The sequence below is a fragment of the Chiloscyllium plagiosum genome, unplaced genomic scaffold, assembly GCF_037043375.1.
Source record: "Chiloscyllium plagiosum isolate Xiang-an unplaced genomic scaffold, Cpla_swu_hap1 HiC_scaffold_47, whole genome shotgun sequence".
Taxonomy (NCBI): Eukaryota; Metazoa; Chordata; class Chondrichthyes; order Orectolobiformes; family Hemiscylliidae; genus Chiloscyllium; species Chiloscyllium plagiosum.
In genome coordinates, this window is record NW_028270185.1 from 3,792,629 (window position 1) to 3,808,259 (window position 15,631).

Consider the following 15,631-nt stretch of genomic DNA (forward strand, 5'->3'; position numbering starts at 1 on the left):
GGTTGTGCAGTACGCAGATAAGACGTCAGTGGATCAGAGAAGAAAAATAACAGCACTGGGTTTGTGCTGGTAAACTGATGCATTCAGTCAGATCAAAAATAGCACGGCAGCTCCCAAACTGCAGAGTGAGTTCAGTGGAGCAGAGTTTGATTTTGTGCCTGCTTCAGGGAATGGAGAAATCAGCCAACTGCATCACTGGCATTAAGTGCCTACCTCAAAGTGTCTGGAGACTATGAATCTGAGTTATCTTGCAGTTCATAGCGGCAAAGGTGTTGAGTAAAGAGTTTCAATCCATGCTCCAGGCAAGTGTAGTGATAGAAATTCCATTGAGAATGCTATGGTGTTGTAAAGTGATTTGGTTTTTAGAGATGCCCTCCTCAATGGGTGAGATTGGGGGATGGACAGTGGTGTGATTGTAAGTTCAGCAAGGTGTTCCAATTCATGTGACAGATGCCATTAGTAGAACCAGGAAAGAAGTTGTGTTCCACAGGGCAAATAAGATTAGAGAACTTGGTGCATAGCTCAAACATTGAGGGAGACCTGGGTTCCAGTGTATTGGCCCTGGCCTCAGTACTGAAAAAGTGGAATCTGCACCATTAGACTCGCCAACTTGAAGGGCATTTAAATGGTCAATGGATAAACGTATGGATACTAATGGAATAGTGTAGGTTAGCTGAGCTTCAGATTGGTTTCATAGGTTGGTGCAACATCAAGGGCTGAAGGGCCTGTACTCGGCTGTTATGTTCTAGTTGAAGTTGGTATGGTCTTGAACCATGCTGGAACTGTTGCTGTAGCAAGCTGGGTAACTAGGAGAGTCAGTCATTCTGCATGGAAACAGACCCAATGGTCCAACCAGTCCATGCCAACCATAATCCCAAACTTACAACTTCAACATGACTTCCCAACTCCTTAACGCAAAGGTTTGATTAATGAAGGCAAGCGTGCCAACCTCCTTTTACCCCATGTATATGTGACACAAACATCAGCAATCTTATACCTGAACCCCCAAGTCCCTCTGTTCTACAATACTACCCGAGGCCCTACCATTAATTGTTATAAGACCTGCCCTTGTCTGTTTTACCAAAATGCAATACCTTGCATTTATCCGAATTGAACTCCATCTGCCATTTTTTTCAACCCATTGACTCATTTGATCAAGATCCCTTTGTAACCTTAGAAAACCTTCTTCATTGTTTACTGTGTCACCAATTTTGGTGTCATCCACAAACCTACTCACCATGCCTTCTATATTCTCATCCAAATCATTTATATAAAATGACAAACAAAAGAGAACCCAGAATGAATCCCTGTGGAACAGACTGCTGGTGACAGGCCTCCAGTCCGAAAAGCAACTGTATACCACCACACTGCCTCTTGCCGTTAAGCTAATTTTGTATCCAATTGGCAAGATCGCCCTAAATCCCATGTGACCTAACTTTACTAATTATTATACTATGCAGAACCTTGTCAAAGGCATTACTAAAATCTGAATAAACAACGTCTGTTGCTCTGCCTTCATCAATCTTCTTGATGACTTCCTCAAATATGTCAATCGGGTTTGAGAGAAATATTTTCCTCGAGGGCTTTAAGCTAAAGTTTGGGTAGATGTAACCAATCGAAGGGAGAGGTGAGGTGGTAGGACGAAATAGTAATATGGGCAATAATAGAAAGAGGCAGATAAGGAAAAAGATAGTAAAAAAGAGGGAGTGCAAATCAATACATGTATGGAGGGAAGGGGTCTAGGTAGGGAGTGAATAAATGGGAGGGAGTGGATATGTGTTGGGAAGGGAGGGACCACGTGAAAGTGGTGGGTAGGGAAAGGGCTGCACCAGAGGGGTTTAATAGGAGAGTGGCTGTGCAAGGGTGATAGGAACACAGGCGAGGGGGCATATGGGAGAGAAGGGTGCAGGAGGGACTTGGAGTGGATTAAAAGGGAGGGGCACGGGAGGCAGGCATGCGATTAAAAAAGGTGCGCAGGGAGGGAATGAAAATTTCTGTGACCAATCTGGTGACTGCTGCACCATTTAGTACTTCCATGTTTTAGCATAAAAGTGGATTGTAGTAATAATGGGATTGTCCACCCGATCTGTACAGGCATTGGTTAGAATCCATCATTTCCATCACTGTAAAAACACTTATTGAAAGCTTCATTGTGACTATTTTAACAAGGATTTCATGCTGCTCTCTATGAACACAATCTGAACGTGTCTGGTCTGATCCTTATCTGCACTGTGACAAAATCTTGAGCTGCAGTTTAATCGATTGACTGCTGAGTTCATCAGAAGTTGGATGCTTTCCGATGTTCCGTCGATGTGCTCCATCTGTTTCCTCAATGGTCTCAAATTCTCTTTATTTCTCTCTAAGTTACAGACCTCGACAGACAGCATTTATTTCCCTTTTTCGCCTCCACCCCCCTCAACCAACAAACACAAGTTGGAGTAAAAATAAACTGCATCCCCAAAATTCTGTCAACAGTAAACGCATAAAAACATCCGTCAATTCTAAACTGAAGGATTTACACAAGTGTAAAACAGATTGTAATTTATTTATTTCTTAGTGTTTTTTGAGATTCTTAACTTTGACAAACTGATATAAAAAGAATTCCTGGACAAAGTAAAGCATGGGAAAGCAAACAGGACAAAATCAATTCACTGAAGGTGATCACAATATTCAGAGAAGTATGTTGATGCTTTGAAAAGCCCCTGAATTCTTCTACCCTTCTAGCACAGCATGTGTTTTTGGACATAATCAGTTTCATGCTGTGTGCGCGCATGATGTGGGGGGGGTTAACGGAGGTTTGGGAAAGCAGAAGGTGGGGAAAGATGGATAACATATATATACTTGTATACAAAGGCTGCTACGTTTGGATAGAATGAGAAAATAGATTTGCAGAAAATGCTGATTGAAGCTCCATAGTTGCTTGCAATAGAAACACATTTCACTTAGTTGGATTACCTTGCACAATTTCGTTCTTTGTCGGCCTTCCCCTTCCCTCCCCCACTCCCCGGCAAGGAATGATTCTCCAGTTGACTGATTCTTAGAGAACTAAAGCAATATTTCACACTGTCGAGCTTCCTTTGTTTCTGAAGGTCCTGCATAGTCCTGGAAATCCCCCTCTCTCTGAAATAGATGCAGCCTGTACTAAAACAGATGTTGGTGACTCAAACTTATTAAGTTTGAGACAGTTGGTCATCCAGGTTTTAATGTCATCCACGAGGTGATATACGACTCTCCGGTACCAGTTATATTCAGTAAGGTTTGACAGAAGGCAACATTCGGCTGTCTGGAGCGAGAACACAGGTTCCCACATTTACTGAAATCTGTTTGGCAAGTGTCCAGTTATTTACCTTCAAAATCACCAGCTTTCCACATCATTGATCAAGCTAGACATGCATTATGCAAGGAGCTTCCCCCCCCCCCCCCCCCCACCACCACCCCAAACAAAAAATCTAAAAATTTATAATTATAAATGTCAAACAAAGAATTATAGATGCTGCAAACCAGAAATGAAAACAAAAATTGCTGGAGATACTTGGTTAGTCTGGCAGCATCTGTGGAGGGAAAGCAGAGGTAATGTTGAGTCCAGTGCCCCCACCAACTGAATATCTTGAGCAATTTTTGTTTCTATTTATAATTATTAACTTTGGAAAGATTAAACTAAGTCTGATTCTGTGTGTTATATTAGCTTTTCTTTCATGTCAAGCATGTGACAATATTACCATTTTTTTTCCCTGCAATCCATTAACCATGAAATTACTGAAAGGCATTATTCTCCCAGTTTTGTACATTAAAAATAATCATGCAACAGACACTTGTATCTAAAAATGTGGATATTGAAGTGTGGAGTTATTTGGTGTGCATGGTTTTGAGTGGAAGCAGGTCATTCAGCCCATTGGGTCCACACGGGCCCTCCGCAGAGCATCCCATCCAGACCCATCCCTGTAACCGTCCATTTCCCATGGCTAACACACCAAACCTACACATCCCTGAACCTATGGATGATTTAGCATGGCCAGTCCAACTGACCTGCACTACTTTGTACTGAGAAGGGAAACCAGAGCACCCAGAGGAAGCCCCGGCAGACATACAAACTCCACACACAGTTACCCAATGGTGGAATCAAACCTAGGGTCTGTGAGGCAGCAGCGGTAACCATTGAACCACTGTGCCGTCCCAAATAGAGTTCTCTATTCTCTTCTAGAATCATAGAATCCTTAGTATGAAATTAGACCATTCGGCCAATTGAGTCTGCACCAACCCTCCAAAGATCATCCCATCCAGATCCAGCACTTTCGCAACCCTACATTTTCCATGGCTAATTGACCAAACCTGCACATCTTCGGACTGTGGCAGGAAACCAGAGCACTCGGTGGAAACGGAGAACGTGCAAACTCCACATAGCCAGTTGGCCAAGGTTGAAATCGAACTGGATCCCTGGTGCTGTGAGACATCAGTGCTAACCACTGCGGCCCAAAGGGTGGGTTCAGCACCGATTTGTTTTTGAAGCAATTTCCTAATTGTTCTGCTGTTAAAATCCCCACCATTCTACCTGGTGAGCTTTGTGCATTTTGGAAATTGGGAGTTTTGAGTGTGATTTCCCCTTTATTTGTGCAGTTATTGTAAATGTATCGGCCCATCTGAAATGGTGTAAAAACCAGCAAAGTGCACAGTACTTGCTGTAAGCATTAAATTGGTTGGTTGTAAGGAAGAAGTGGAGATGAGAGAAGAAAATCAACAGTTTAATCATGATGAAAGACACATGGGTGATATTTATTTTTCTTCAGACTGATAACTGGCCCATGCATCTCTCCAGCACTTCCTCTTTGTCTTTCTAAATGACAGTGCAGCTTTTTTTTTAATGAATGAAAATTAGTGCAGGGAGGGTGAAAGACCACTTAGGTACATGGCTTTGAAGCTGTTTGAAGCCCTTGCATCTTAGCCTGTGCTGTGAGAAAGGGGTGCCTATACATGTACTGTAATTGGATTTCTAGAATGCATTTGATAAGGTGCCACATCAAAGCAGAAAGTAGAGAAGCTATTGCAGTAATTGGTATTTTATTAGCATGGGTAGAAAGTTTGCTGGCTGGCAGAAAATATATTTGCATAAATCGATCTTTGTCCAATTTGGAGCATCTGTGCTGGGGCTGCAACTTTTTACAATTGCTGCTGCTTTGCAAGTGATTGATAGACTGTCATTTATATATTTAGTGTGATCTGTTAAGATATTGTGCCATCATTTGCCTTTTCACTTCCACTGTTGCACATTTCTAATGTTATTCTAGAGACACCAAACTTGGATCCTAAATTAGCATCCTAAATATATTGATCCATACTGATGCCTATTTGATAGTTAGTTTATAATATTCACTTTTACAGATCTGCCTGACTTGTTGCCCACGGGATGTGATGGTTCGAATCGATCAGTTCTGCCGATCGCACGGCATTAAATTCTTTGCTGGTGATGTCTTTGGTTACCACGGTTACATGTTTTCTGATTTGGGAGAGCACACGTTTGTGGAGTAAGTGTAAATAATTTAGTTGTTTTTTTTTCCACAAACACACCTTAACATAGTCTCAGAGGATTTTCTTGGTTTTAGTACTTCCAGTGAAGTATTCTTTTCCTCTTCTCCATCTCATGTACTATGTGCAGCTAAGCTGATGGTGGTCAACTGTGTAACTGCTGTGGATTGCCACCCTGCTTTCTCTTCAATTCCACTGAGAGCTCTGACATGAAGGACAACCCCAACATTCTCTAAAACCTCTCCTACATTGCCCAACTTCAGCTTTTCTGGGGTTCTGAGGAAGGGTCACTGGACCTGAAATGTTAACTCTGATTTCTTTCCACAGACGCTGCCAGATATACTGAACTTTCCAACAATTTCTGTTTTTGTCACTGCAACTGTCCTCTTGGTTCCACTCTACTCTTCCTGATCATTGTCAGAATATATTCAGCAATGACTTTTTTTTTGTGATTTGGAGATGCCGGTGTTGGACTGGGGTGTACAAAGTTAAAAATCACACAACACCAGGTTATAGTCCAACAGGTTTAATTGGAAGTGTGCGACACTCCGAAAGCTGGTGTGCTTCCAATTAAACCTGTTGGACTATAACCTGGTGTTGTGTGATTTTTAACTTCCTTTTTTTGTTTCTTCTCCCTCTCTTATCACCCTGACTAGAGCCCTTGGGATGAATTTCAGTTGAGCTTGATCTTTGAAGTAGCTTTCATCAAGCATTATTCTCAAACTGCTGGCACGCCTGAGTCAAACCTTTCTGTTATGGACAATATTTCATCGATTTTGCACAGTGAAGCATCAGAGTGTCTTACGGAAGAAGTAAATATGTTACTGCAGGGAAGCATTGAAAATGTAACCAGCATCTGAATTTAATCTCCATTTGAATATTCTTCAGGGAAAAGCAGAAGGTGGTGAAAGTTGGATCAGGTGAGGAAGATGGACCAAAAGCTAAAAAAGTGAAGATTGATCCAAACGAAACTACGTTGATCAAAAAGGTATGCAAATCAAGAGCCTTTCTTGCTGAAGCAATGCTGTAATAAAAACTAAGAAGAGGCCATTCAGCCCTTCGAGTCTGCTCTACCATTCAGTATGGTCATGACTAACCATATTCTCATTTTCTCTCCGTATAACTTGACACCTTTTTAACACCTAAAATGTTATCCATCTCTTGAATATACTCTGGTCTCAGCCTCCCAAGTCTGCTGTGGTAACGAATGGATGTTGATATTTATTTTAACTCTTTGGATGTCCTTCCTGTCCTTTTATTCCAATTGTCTGCTTGATTTGAGTGGAATAGTGTTGAGGTGGTTCTGATTATGTTGTTTTATTCAGTTAAAATCTGGAGATGAATCTGTCACTTCAGAAATCTCACTCTCTCAAATTCTGTGCTGCACTCATTTGAAACATAATTTCCAGCCTAAAGATAAACTCTCTAGGAGTTTTTTTTCCAATAGATTGGTTATTTCTATTGATGCAGTTCAGCTACAGAGCAGTTAAGTGACCTCTGAGGCACCACAGTTTGATTGTTACACAGCCTGTGAAGGCATAAGTCTGTATCCTGCTGCATCTTTACCAGCAGAATAGATCGTTTGCTCTCTTCCTGACACTGAATATATGTAATTTTTTTAAAGTTATTCTCTTCACCTGAATGATATACCAACCTGTTTGCCCATGGTCTAATTTGTCACCAGTATACACGTGAGTTTGAAACAGACAAATTTGTAATGTAAAAGGAGAGTAAATCCTTTTGAAAGCAGCTTGAGATGATGAATAAACATCTCTCATCACCCCTTTATCTGTTACTGCCTTGTTATAACAAGCCTCATGCAGCAACTTGCTGATCTCTCGATCAGTGATCATGACAGGAAGGGCTGCTGATGTGCTTTGTTTCCTACGAGGTGACTTGTTGTGACCAGTGCTGTCCCTGGTCTAATGTGAAGGAGGCTTCCTGTGAAGATTTGAAGACTAAAATGTTAGGTGTCCGTGGGAGTGCATTACAATATCTCCCACTGAGAAGGAGCTTGTGCGGAGTCTTCCTAAATGCCAGAAATATTGTACATTTTAAAACTAATCTTCTCCCCCTTGCCCATAGCCAGGCTGACAAATACGTGCATGTGCATGCCTTCAGCTTTAGGGTCTGAACACTTGTTGTGAGATTAAAATTTGCTAAAACTCTGAACAGTTAAGATGTTTTCACATAACAACATTCAATTTGCCTGTCCTGGAAATCACTGTACCTTTACTTAAACCGGTTTACTGTTATTGTTGCAGCACCAAGTCTGTGTACCCCTGTTAGGTTCTTATAGTCTCAGCTCCCACGTCTTTTTCAAACCAGTACACTGTTTTCTGTCCATAAGATAATTTACGTTGGAAAAGGGCAATGTTAGTGAGAGTATGGAGATGCAGGCTACAAGATTAGATGGGATTGAGGTTGACAAAGAGGAGATTTTAGCAATTTTGGAAGATCTGAAAATAGATAAGATCCTGGGCCAGATGGGAGTTATCCTCGGATTCTCTGGGAAGCCAGGGAGGAGAGTGCAGAGCCTTTGGCTTCGATATTTATGTCATCATTGTTGAGAGGATTAGTGTCAGAAGACTGGAGGATAGCAAGTGTTGTTCCCTTGTTTAAGAAGGGAGTCGGGACAACCCTAGTAATTATAGGCCAGTGAGCCTTACTTCAGTTGTGGGAAAGGTGTTGGAAAAGGTTATAAGAGGATTTATAATCATCTGGAAAGGAATAATTTGATTAGGGATAGTTAACACTGTTTTGTGATGGGTAGGTCATGCCTCATTAACCTTATTGAGTTCTTCAAGAAGATGACAAAACAAATGGAGGTAGGTAAGGCAGTTGATGTGGTGTGTATGGACTTCAGTAAGGTATTTGATAAGGTTCCACACGGTAGGCTATTGCACAAAATAAGGGGTTTTGGAATTGAAGGTGATTTAGCCGTTTGGATCAGAAATTGGCTAGCTGAAAGAAGACAGAGGGTGGTGATTGATGGGAAATGTTCATCCTGGAGCTCAGTTACCAGTGGTGTGCCATAAGGATGTGTTTTGGGGTCAGTGCTGTCTGTCACTTTTATAAATGATGTAGAAGGATGGGTTAGTAAATTTGCAGATGATACTAAAGTAGGTAGAGTTGTGGATAGTGCCGAAGGATGTTATAGTTTACAGAGGGGCATAGATAAGATGCAGAGCTGGACTGAGAAGTGGCAAATGGAGTTTAATGTGGAAAAGTGTGAGGTAGTTCACTTTGGAAGAAGTAACAAGAATGTAGAGTACTGGGCTAATGGTAAAATTCTTGGCAGTGTAGGTGAACAGAGACATCTCTCTGTTCAGGTGCGTAAATCCCTAAAAGTTGCCACCCAGGTTGATAGGATTGTTAAGAAGGCATATGGTGTCTTGGCATTTATTGGTAGAGGAATTGAGTTTTGGAACCACAAGGTCATGCTTCAGCTGTACATGACACTGGTAAGACCGGACCTGGAGTGTCGCGTGCAGTTCTGGTCACCGCATCATAGGAAAGATATGGAAGCTTTAGAAAGGGTTCAGAGGACATTTTCGAGGATGTTGCCTAGTATGGAAGGAAGGTCTTGCAAGGAAAGGCTGAGGGAACTGAAGCTGTTTTTGTTGGAGAGAAGAGGGTTGAGAGGTGACTTAATCGAGATGTATAAGATAAATAGAGGATTAGATAGGGTTGACAGTGAGAACCTTTTTCCTCAGATGGTGAAGGCTAACACAAGGAGGCATAGCTTTAAATTGTGGATTCAATAGGCCAAATGGCCTGCTTCCACATTGTAGGGATTCTGTGGTTTAAAATGGATGAAGCAAAGTGCATCCTTTTTGACCGATCACTGAAATTAATCAAGCAGCATTTCATGCCTGATATTGCATTTACTGATCACGTTAGGACGAAAAGTGAGTCGGTTTACCCAAAACTCTCTGTATGCGCTTACTGTATACAGTCTTCATTACACAATCTCAACATGCTCTTTGAAATATTTATCAATAGTTACGATAAGTTATCAGATTGACTCTTTGTTTGAGAACATTGTGTAGCTTTATTACTCACCAGGATCATCACAGCATACTGCAGTCCTTGAATTTCTAAACCCTTATTTGATTATTGTAGTGGTGATGTAGCTTTATGGGTTTGGAGTTGGTCAGCATTTCTGCTAATTGTTGTGCATTAGATTTCTAGGAAAGTAAGACTGCATCAACCCGATGCAGTTTCCACTGAAAAGAAACTTGAGGGCTGGAGTTAAACCACACCAACAGAGGGCAGCTTTGCTTTAACATTGATGTCTGTGTCAATATATGCGATCTTCTTGGAGATCCTCTCCACTTTAAGTCGGCAGTTAGGGGTGTCGATAGTAGTCATGATTTGGAGATGCCGGTGTTGGACTGGGGTATACAAAGTTAAACCTGGTGTTGTGATTTTTTTTACTTTGTACACCCCAGTCCAATACCGCATCTCCAAATCTTGCTTTAACATTGTCTTTGATAGCATCAAGGGGCTGGACTGATATGCTTCATCATTATAGGAACCATTCTCCTGAATGTAGCTCTGAAAAGTTGCAAATTTAAATACCTATTTAGTAAATGCATGCCGTAATCTCACTGATTAGATTTATATTTGACTGACCGAGCTGGAAAAAGGAGCAGGAAATATGATGTGTAATTGTTTTCATCTTAATTGATCATCTGAGGATCTCGTCAGTGTTGCTGTGCAAAATTGTATTTGTGACACTAAATCAGACTATTGACTGCTCTATCCTCTCCAACAAACTGAGTGTTGGCAGGAGATTATCATTTAGACTTGCAGCACCACCACAGCATCAACAATTTGAGGATCCTCACTCTGCAACTGCTATACAGAGACTTCTGATTTTTTTTGGCTTGGTGTTTTTGGTGAAAGGACAATGTTGTCTCTTAAAGTAACTGCTGGTAATTGGGGCTGATGAGAAGTACTGGGCAACTGTGTTATTGGCATTGTTAAAGAGCCAGCATGCAAGCACTTGGGGTTGGGGGGACAATTCCCATCTCTTTGTGTAAATTAAATAGGATGGAGGAGGCCTGGCATCTTTGATCAGGGGCTTTGAATGCATTCTGGAATTCCCCTACCATTACCATACTGGTTGCCCTGATCACTTATTAACAGCGGCTGAATGTAGATTTGTTCCAGCTGATGCACACGTCACAGATGTACACTATTTGTGAGAATGCCCAAATTTTGTGAAACAGTGCTGAGGAGTTTTGACAGCTTTTATCATTCATACAAGTGTCCAGAATTTTGGAGTTAGATGCAGTGTTATTGGCATTCTTCCCCAAGTGTCTCTCCCCCTGCAACTGGGTGCATCACGTCATACAGTTGTGTGCTGGCATGCTTATTGGTAAACCACAGTGAACCGCCTTTTTCTCAATTCAATCATTTAGTCTGTGAGAGATCGGTTTCACTTGTATTGCATCATGTAGTTGCTTCACACTGATGTGATGTTGCCAAATTGTCTGGTAGGTGCAATGTGTAAACAGTTGAATGGCAACCTATGTTTATATGTTTGATGGAGCTAGCTCACTATACTTGCTTTGAGTGAGTGTAGTCAATTAACTAAAACACAGTATGACAGCAAATCAAGGGTCCATTTCCCTTTGATCAGTAGGAAAATTCTGAATTGGTAACTTCTTCTTTATGCATTCATATCTCCCAGGTATCTAGTTCCTTTGTAACAGGATTTCTGTTGTTGAAGCAACATCTTGGCTCTAAAACTTACTGAATTCAGTGACCCCAGAAGGCCACTCTGCATCATGCCCGTGCCAGCTCTCTGAAACTTCTGTCCACTTGAACCAGATCCTTTTGTGAATGATTTATTAACTTTCCTTCTGGGAGCTGTTAGGAATTTTGCTTGCATCACTGTTTCTGCTGGAGTATTTCATGGCCTTCTAAAGGTGTAAAATGCTTCTAATGTTTCTCCCTTTCTCTTTCCCAGACAGGAGCCATGCTGTGGTGTTGGCTCCTCCTGTTAATAACAACAGTCATCTCTCCTCCCTTTTCAGAGTGAGAGATTTGCTGCTCTTGCAGTAAGTTAGAACAACGTTGACTTATGGCCCCAGGCCTTAGTTGAGATTTTGCAGGGCTGTGGAGTAGAGGTTGGTGATTGGGACTAATTGGATAATTCTTAGACCGAACAACTCAGATTCCTTCTGTGCTGTTTTGAAGGTCAGTTGTCATCAAATCAATCAGTCTGGAATAAATTTATTGCGACGTTCTACTAATTGGTTCAGTTGACAACTTTGTGTACGTTTTCTCAATCCTTACAGTTTGAGGCCTTGTTTAAAAAGATCACTAATTCACTTTCTTTTACTAAAGCAGAACTCCGTCTCAAAATCTTTTCCATGGTTGACCTGTCTGGTCATGACCCGCGGCTCCACTTAACCTCAAAGGCTCGATGATGCCATGCTTTGTCTGAATGAATGTCTTCAGTTCAGCGCCGTGGAATGATTCTCCAACCAATCTGTTTTACTTTTTAGAGGAAAACAAAACACATTTCATCTTTCCTGAAGGCGTTGACTTCTGGCAGGTCATGAACCCCAGGTCAGGGAGGGCACTGGTAACTGAATTAAGTAGAATTCTCCTCTAATTGCATGGAACTTCAGATTTTGTGTTTTGAAGAAAGCAGTGTGCATGTTCTCCATTCCCTGCACTCTGCTTTCTCCCACCTGCCCTGGCCGTCAGCACCACCACCAACCCCATAAATGAGACTGATCTGGCGAAGAAAATAAACCTATTTAGTTTCCAGTGACTGGATGTGATGGTATTATGTTGTTGGAGAAAGGGCTTGTCTGAATTTGCATGAGCAATTAAAGTAACTGTTTGTTTTTGTTTGACCATGGTGAGGAGTGAGCCTAATCTTACATTCACCTCCACCTGAAACTAGAAGTCTGGCTGTTGCTTGGCTCATCCACACTTTCTTCTTCAACAAAGCATTATTGAAACCAGATGGGCTTCTCTCATTAACAGCTCAGGCTGATATGAGCTACAACAGCACAGACTACAAATGTTGTCTGACATTTTCCAAGTCTGTGTCTCACTACATGGCCAGAAGAACTTCCAGAGATGACATTGACTACCCTTGACATCAAGGCAACATTTTACCAAATGTGGCACCAAGGAGTCCCAGGAAAACCAAAATCAGTGGGAATCGGGGTGGGGAGAGACCATCATCAGTACATAGAAGGTGGTTACGGTTGTTAGAGCTCAAGCGTCCCAGCCCCAGGACATCTCTGCAGGAGTTCCTCAGGGTAGTGTCCTAGATCCAACCAACTTCAGCTGCTTCATCAATGACCTACCTTTTCATTCATAAGGTCAGAAATGGTGATGCTGACTAATTGTACAAAGTTCAGGAACTCTTCACATTGAAGCAACTTGTGTTCATATGCAGCAAGACCTGGGCAACATCCAGTTTTGGCTTGATAATATCTGTACCCCAAAAATGCCAGGCAATGACTATCTCCTGCAAGAAGGAATCTAGCTATTCGCTCTTAATGTTCAATAGCTTTACTGTCATTGGGTTCACTGTTGACCAGAAACTGAACTAGATTAAGCATATAAATGGTTACAGGAGCAGTTCAGATGCTAGGGATTTTAAGGCAAATAATTCACCCACCTGCCTCTCAAACCTTCCACAGTTTACAAGTCAAGTTAACACTCTGGTGGAATACTCTCCTCATGCCTAGGTGAGTGCAATTCAGTATCAGCAATGCATACCATCTGCAAGGACACACTGTAGTAACTCAGCAAGACTCCTCTTGCAACATCGTCCAAGCCTGCAGCCACCTCCACACAAAGAACAGGGGCAAGAGGACAATGGAAACCCCATCCTCTGATCTGCAGACCATTCCTGACTTGGGGCTATGTTATAATTCTTTCAATGCTGAGTCAAATCCTGGAACTCACTCCCTAAAACACTGGGTGTAGCTACATCTCTAAAAGGGAAGTTCATCGCTACTTCCTTCAGGATAATTTAGAGATGGCCAATATATTCTGATTTAGCCAGCAATATTCTATCCGAGGAATAAATTTGAAAGTAAAATCATTCCCTGAACAAAACAGATGGACCAAAATTAATTATTAAAACCATGTCTGAATCTTTATCCATTACTTCAGCGAAGGAAAGTTATTTTTATTAACTTGTTCTAATGCTCCTCTGGAGCAGGTGTGATTTGAACCCAGACCTCCTGTCTCAGCTGTAGGGACACTATCATAAAATCTGCATTATCATTGACTGCATCTCATTTCCAAGCTGTGTTGCTTTACAGTAGGGCTGTGTGATGAATTAGTAATCCAGAGGCCTGGGCTAATCTGTAAATAGAAGTCGAGTGATTAGATTAGATTCCGTACAGTATGCAAAAAGGCCCTTCAGCCCAACAAGTCCACACCGACCCTCCAAAGAGTATCCCACCCAGACCCATTCTCCTACCCTATATTTACCCCTGATTAATGCACCTAGCACTATGGGCAGTTTATCATGGCCAATTCACCTGATCTGCACGTCTTTGGACTGTGGGAGGCAACAGGAGCACCCGGAGGAAACCCACGCAGACACGTGGAGAATGTGCAAACTCCACACAGACAGTTATCTGAGGCAGGAATTGAACCCGGGTCCCTGGTGCTGTGAGGCAGCAGTGCTAACCACTGAGTCACTGTGCCGCCCACATTAACTTCTGATACTTACTTCTTGAAGGTTGGTATTAGTCAAAAATGTGATCCTGAAACCGTCCAATTATTTACTTTCTTGTCCAAAAGGCAGCACTGCAGCATTCAGTATTGCACTGAGGAATTGGATTATACTACAGCAGTGTTTTGTGCATTAATTTAGAATGTATTTAGTTTTGCACAAGAAGTCAAGTTCTCAAATCTGTTTTTCCAGTAGTTTATTACATTCTAAACAATCTGTTGGCAATAATACGGTGATTCTCCGTTGGTTCTGCTGGCTTGAGATGGTATTGAAGATATTGTATTTCAGTCTGGCTGCAATCTAAGGAGTGTGTTCATCTCCTCCTGGCGCCTGCAAGCTTGAATTAACACACAGGACCTGTTCGACACTGCAGGATAAAAAGAGCCCTGTACCTTTTGTCAGATCAACCGAGTCCTTAGTGGAAGGCTAGCTGGAAATGAACAAAAGCACAGCAGAAAGTAATTATAATGTTTATAATGATTACGTGTTGGGAAGTAAGAGAACCCTGCCTGTTGTCCTGAGTGCTGCTGAATGTCTTCTACAGGAACCATTTGTATATGACCAGATCCTGCTGCTGTTGTGTTTTTGTTAATTAAGACAATGTTCCTTTGGCCAAGAGATAAAGGGGGGGAAGGTTTTTTTAGGGGAGATTGATAAAGTCAGCTATTTAATTGTGCAACCTCAATAGTTTACCCAGATCAGTTGCCTTCATTCACATAAGCCTTGCAGAAGGAAAATTTATCGCAGAATCTGAGTGGGGATCAGCAGAAATGTTAAATAGTTGTACTGTACATGAGAAATGTTCAGCCACCTATATGTAAATTGCCGAAGGAACATAATCATCAGAGAGGAGAAGACCATTCAACCCATTGATGCTATAGTTCTGATATTTGTAACTTTTTCAGCAAGTTAATTGTGTTTTTCAACTTAGTATATTTCGCAAGTCAGGTAATTTGTAGGGGAGGATAATGAAGATGACTCAAAAAAAAAAGCAAGAGCTGCTGATGTCTATTTTTTTTTTGAAATTTGTTCACAGTTCTCTGAACTTGAACCCATGTTTAGTTTCTGCAGTTATTGTCTGGTGTCATTCGCCTTTTGGAGTAAAGTCATGAGACTCAGCGAGCTAACAAAAGTCTTGTGTGGTTTAGATTATTTTTATTCTATAATCTATCCTCTATAGACCAATCAAAGGCATGCTGCAGTATGGAGTGGAATATCTTGTGGTATTGGTGTACAGACCATTATTAAGTGTGTCCGCAAGTGGGTACATTTTCCAGGAAATGTGGTTTTTGTGGATCATTCTCCTTTCGGAGAAGGCTGTGCTGCTTATCTGAAGATCTCAAGAACCATATCCTCCCTCTCCAGCAATTTTTATTTCATTTA

General features: G+C 41.6%; 1 protein-coding gene across 3 annotated transcripts in view; it reads left to right on the forward strand.

Annotated features, from left to right (window-relative positions):
- sae1 (SUMO1 activating enzyme subunit 1) overlaps nt 1-15,631 on the forward strand; it is a 109,161-nt gene that overhangs the window by 17,592 nt on the left and 75,938 nt on the right. For all 3 annotated transcript variants that reach the window (XM_043680745.2, XM_043680748.2, XM_087983852.1), the window contains exons 4-5: nt 5,377-5,519; nt 6,409-6,508. In XM_043680745.2, coding sequence (XP_043536680.1) covers nt 5,377-5,519; nt 6,409-6,508 — 243 coding nt within the window. The remainder of the gene's footprint in view (nt 1-5,376; nt 5,520-6,408; nt 6,509-15,631) is intronic.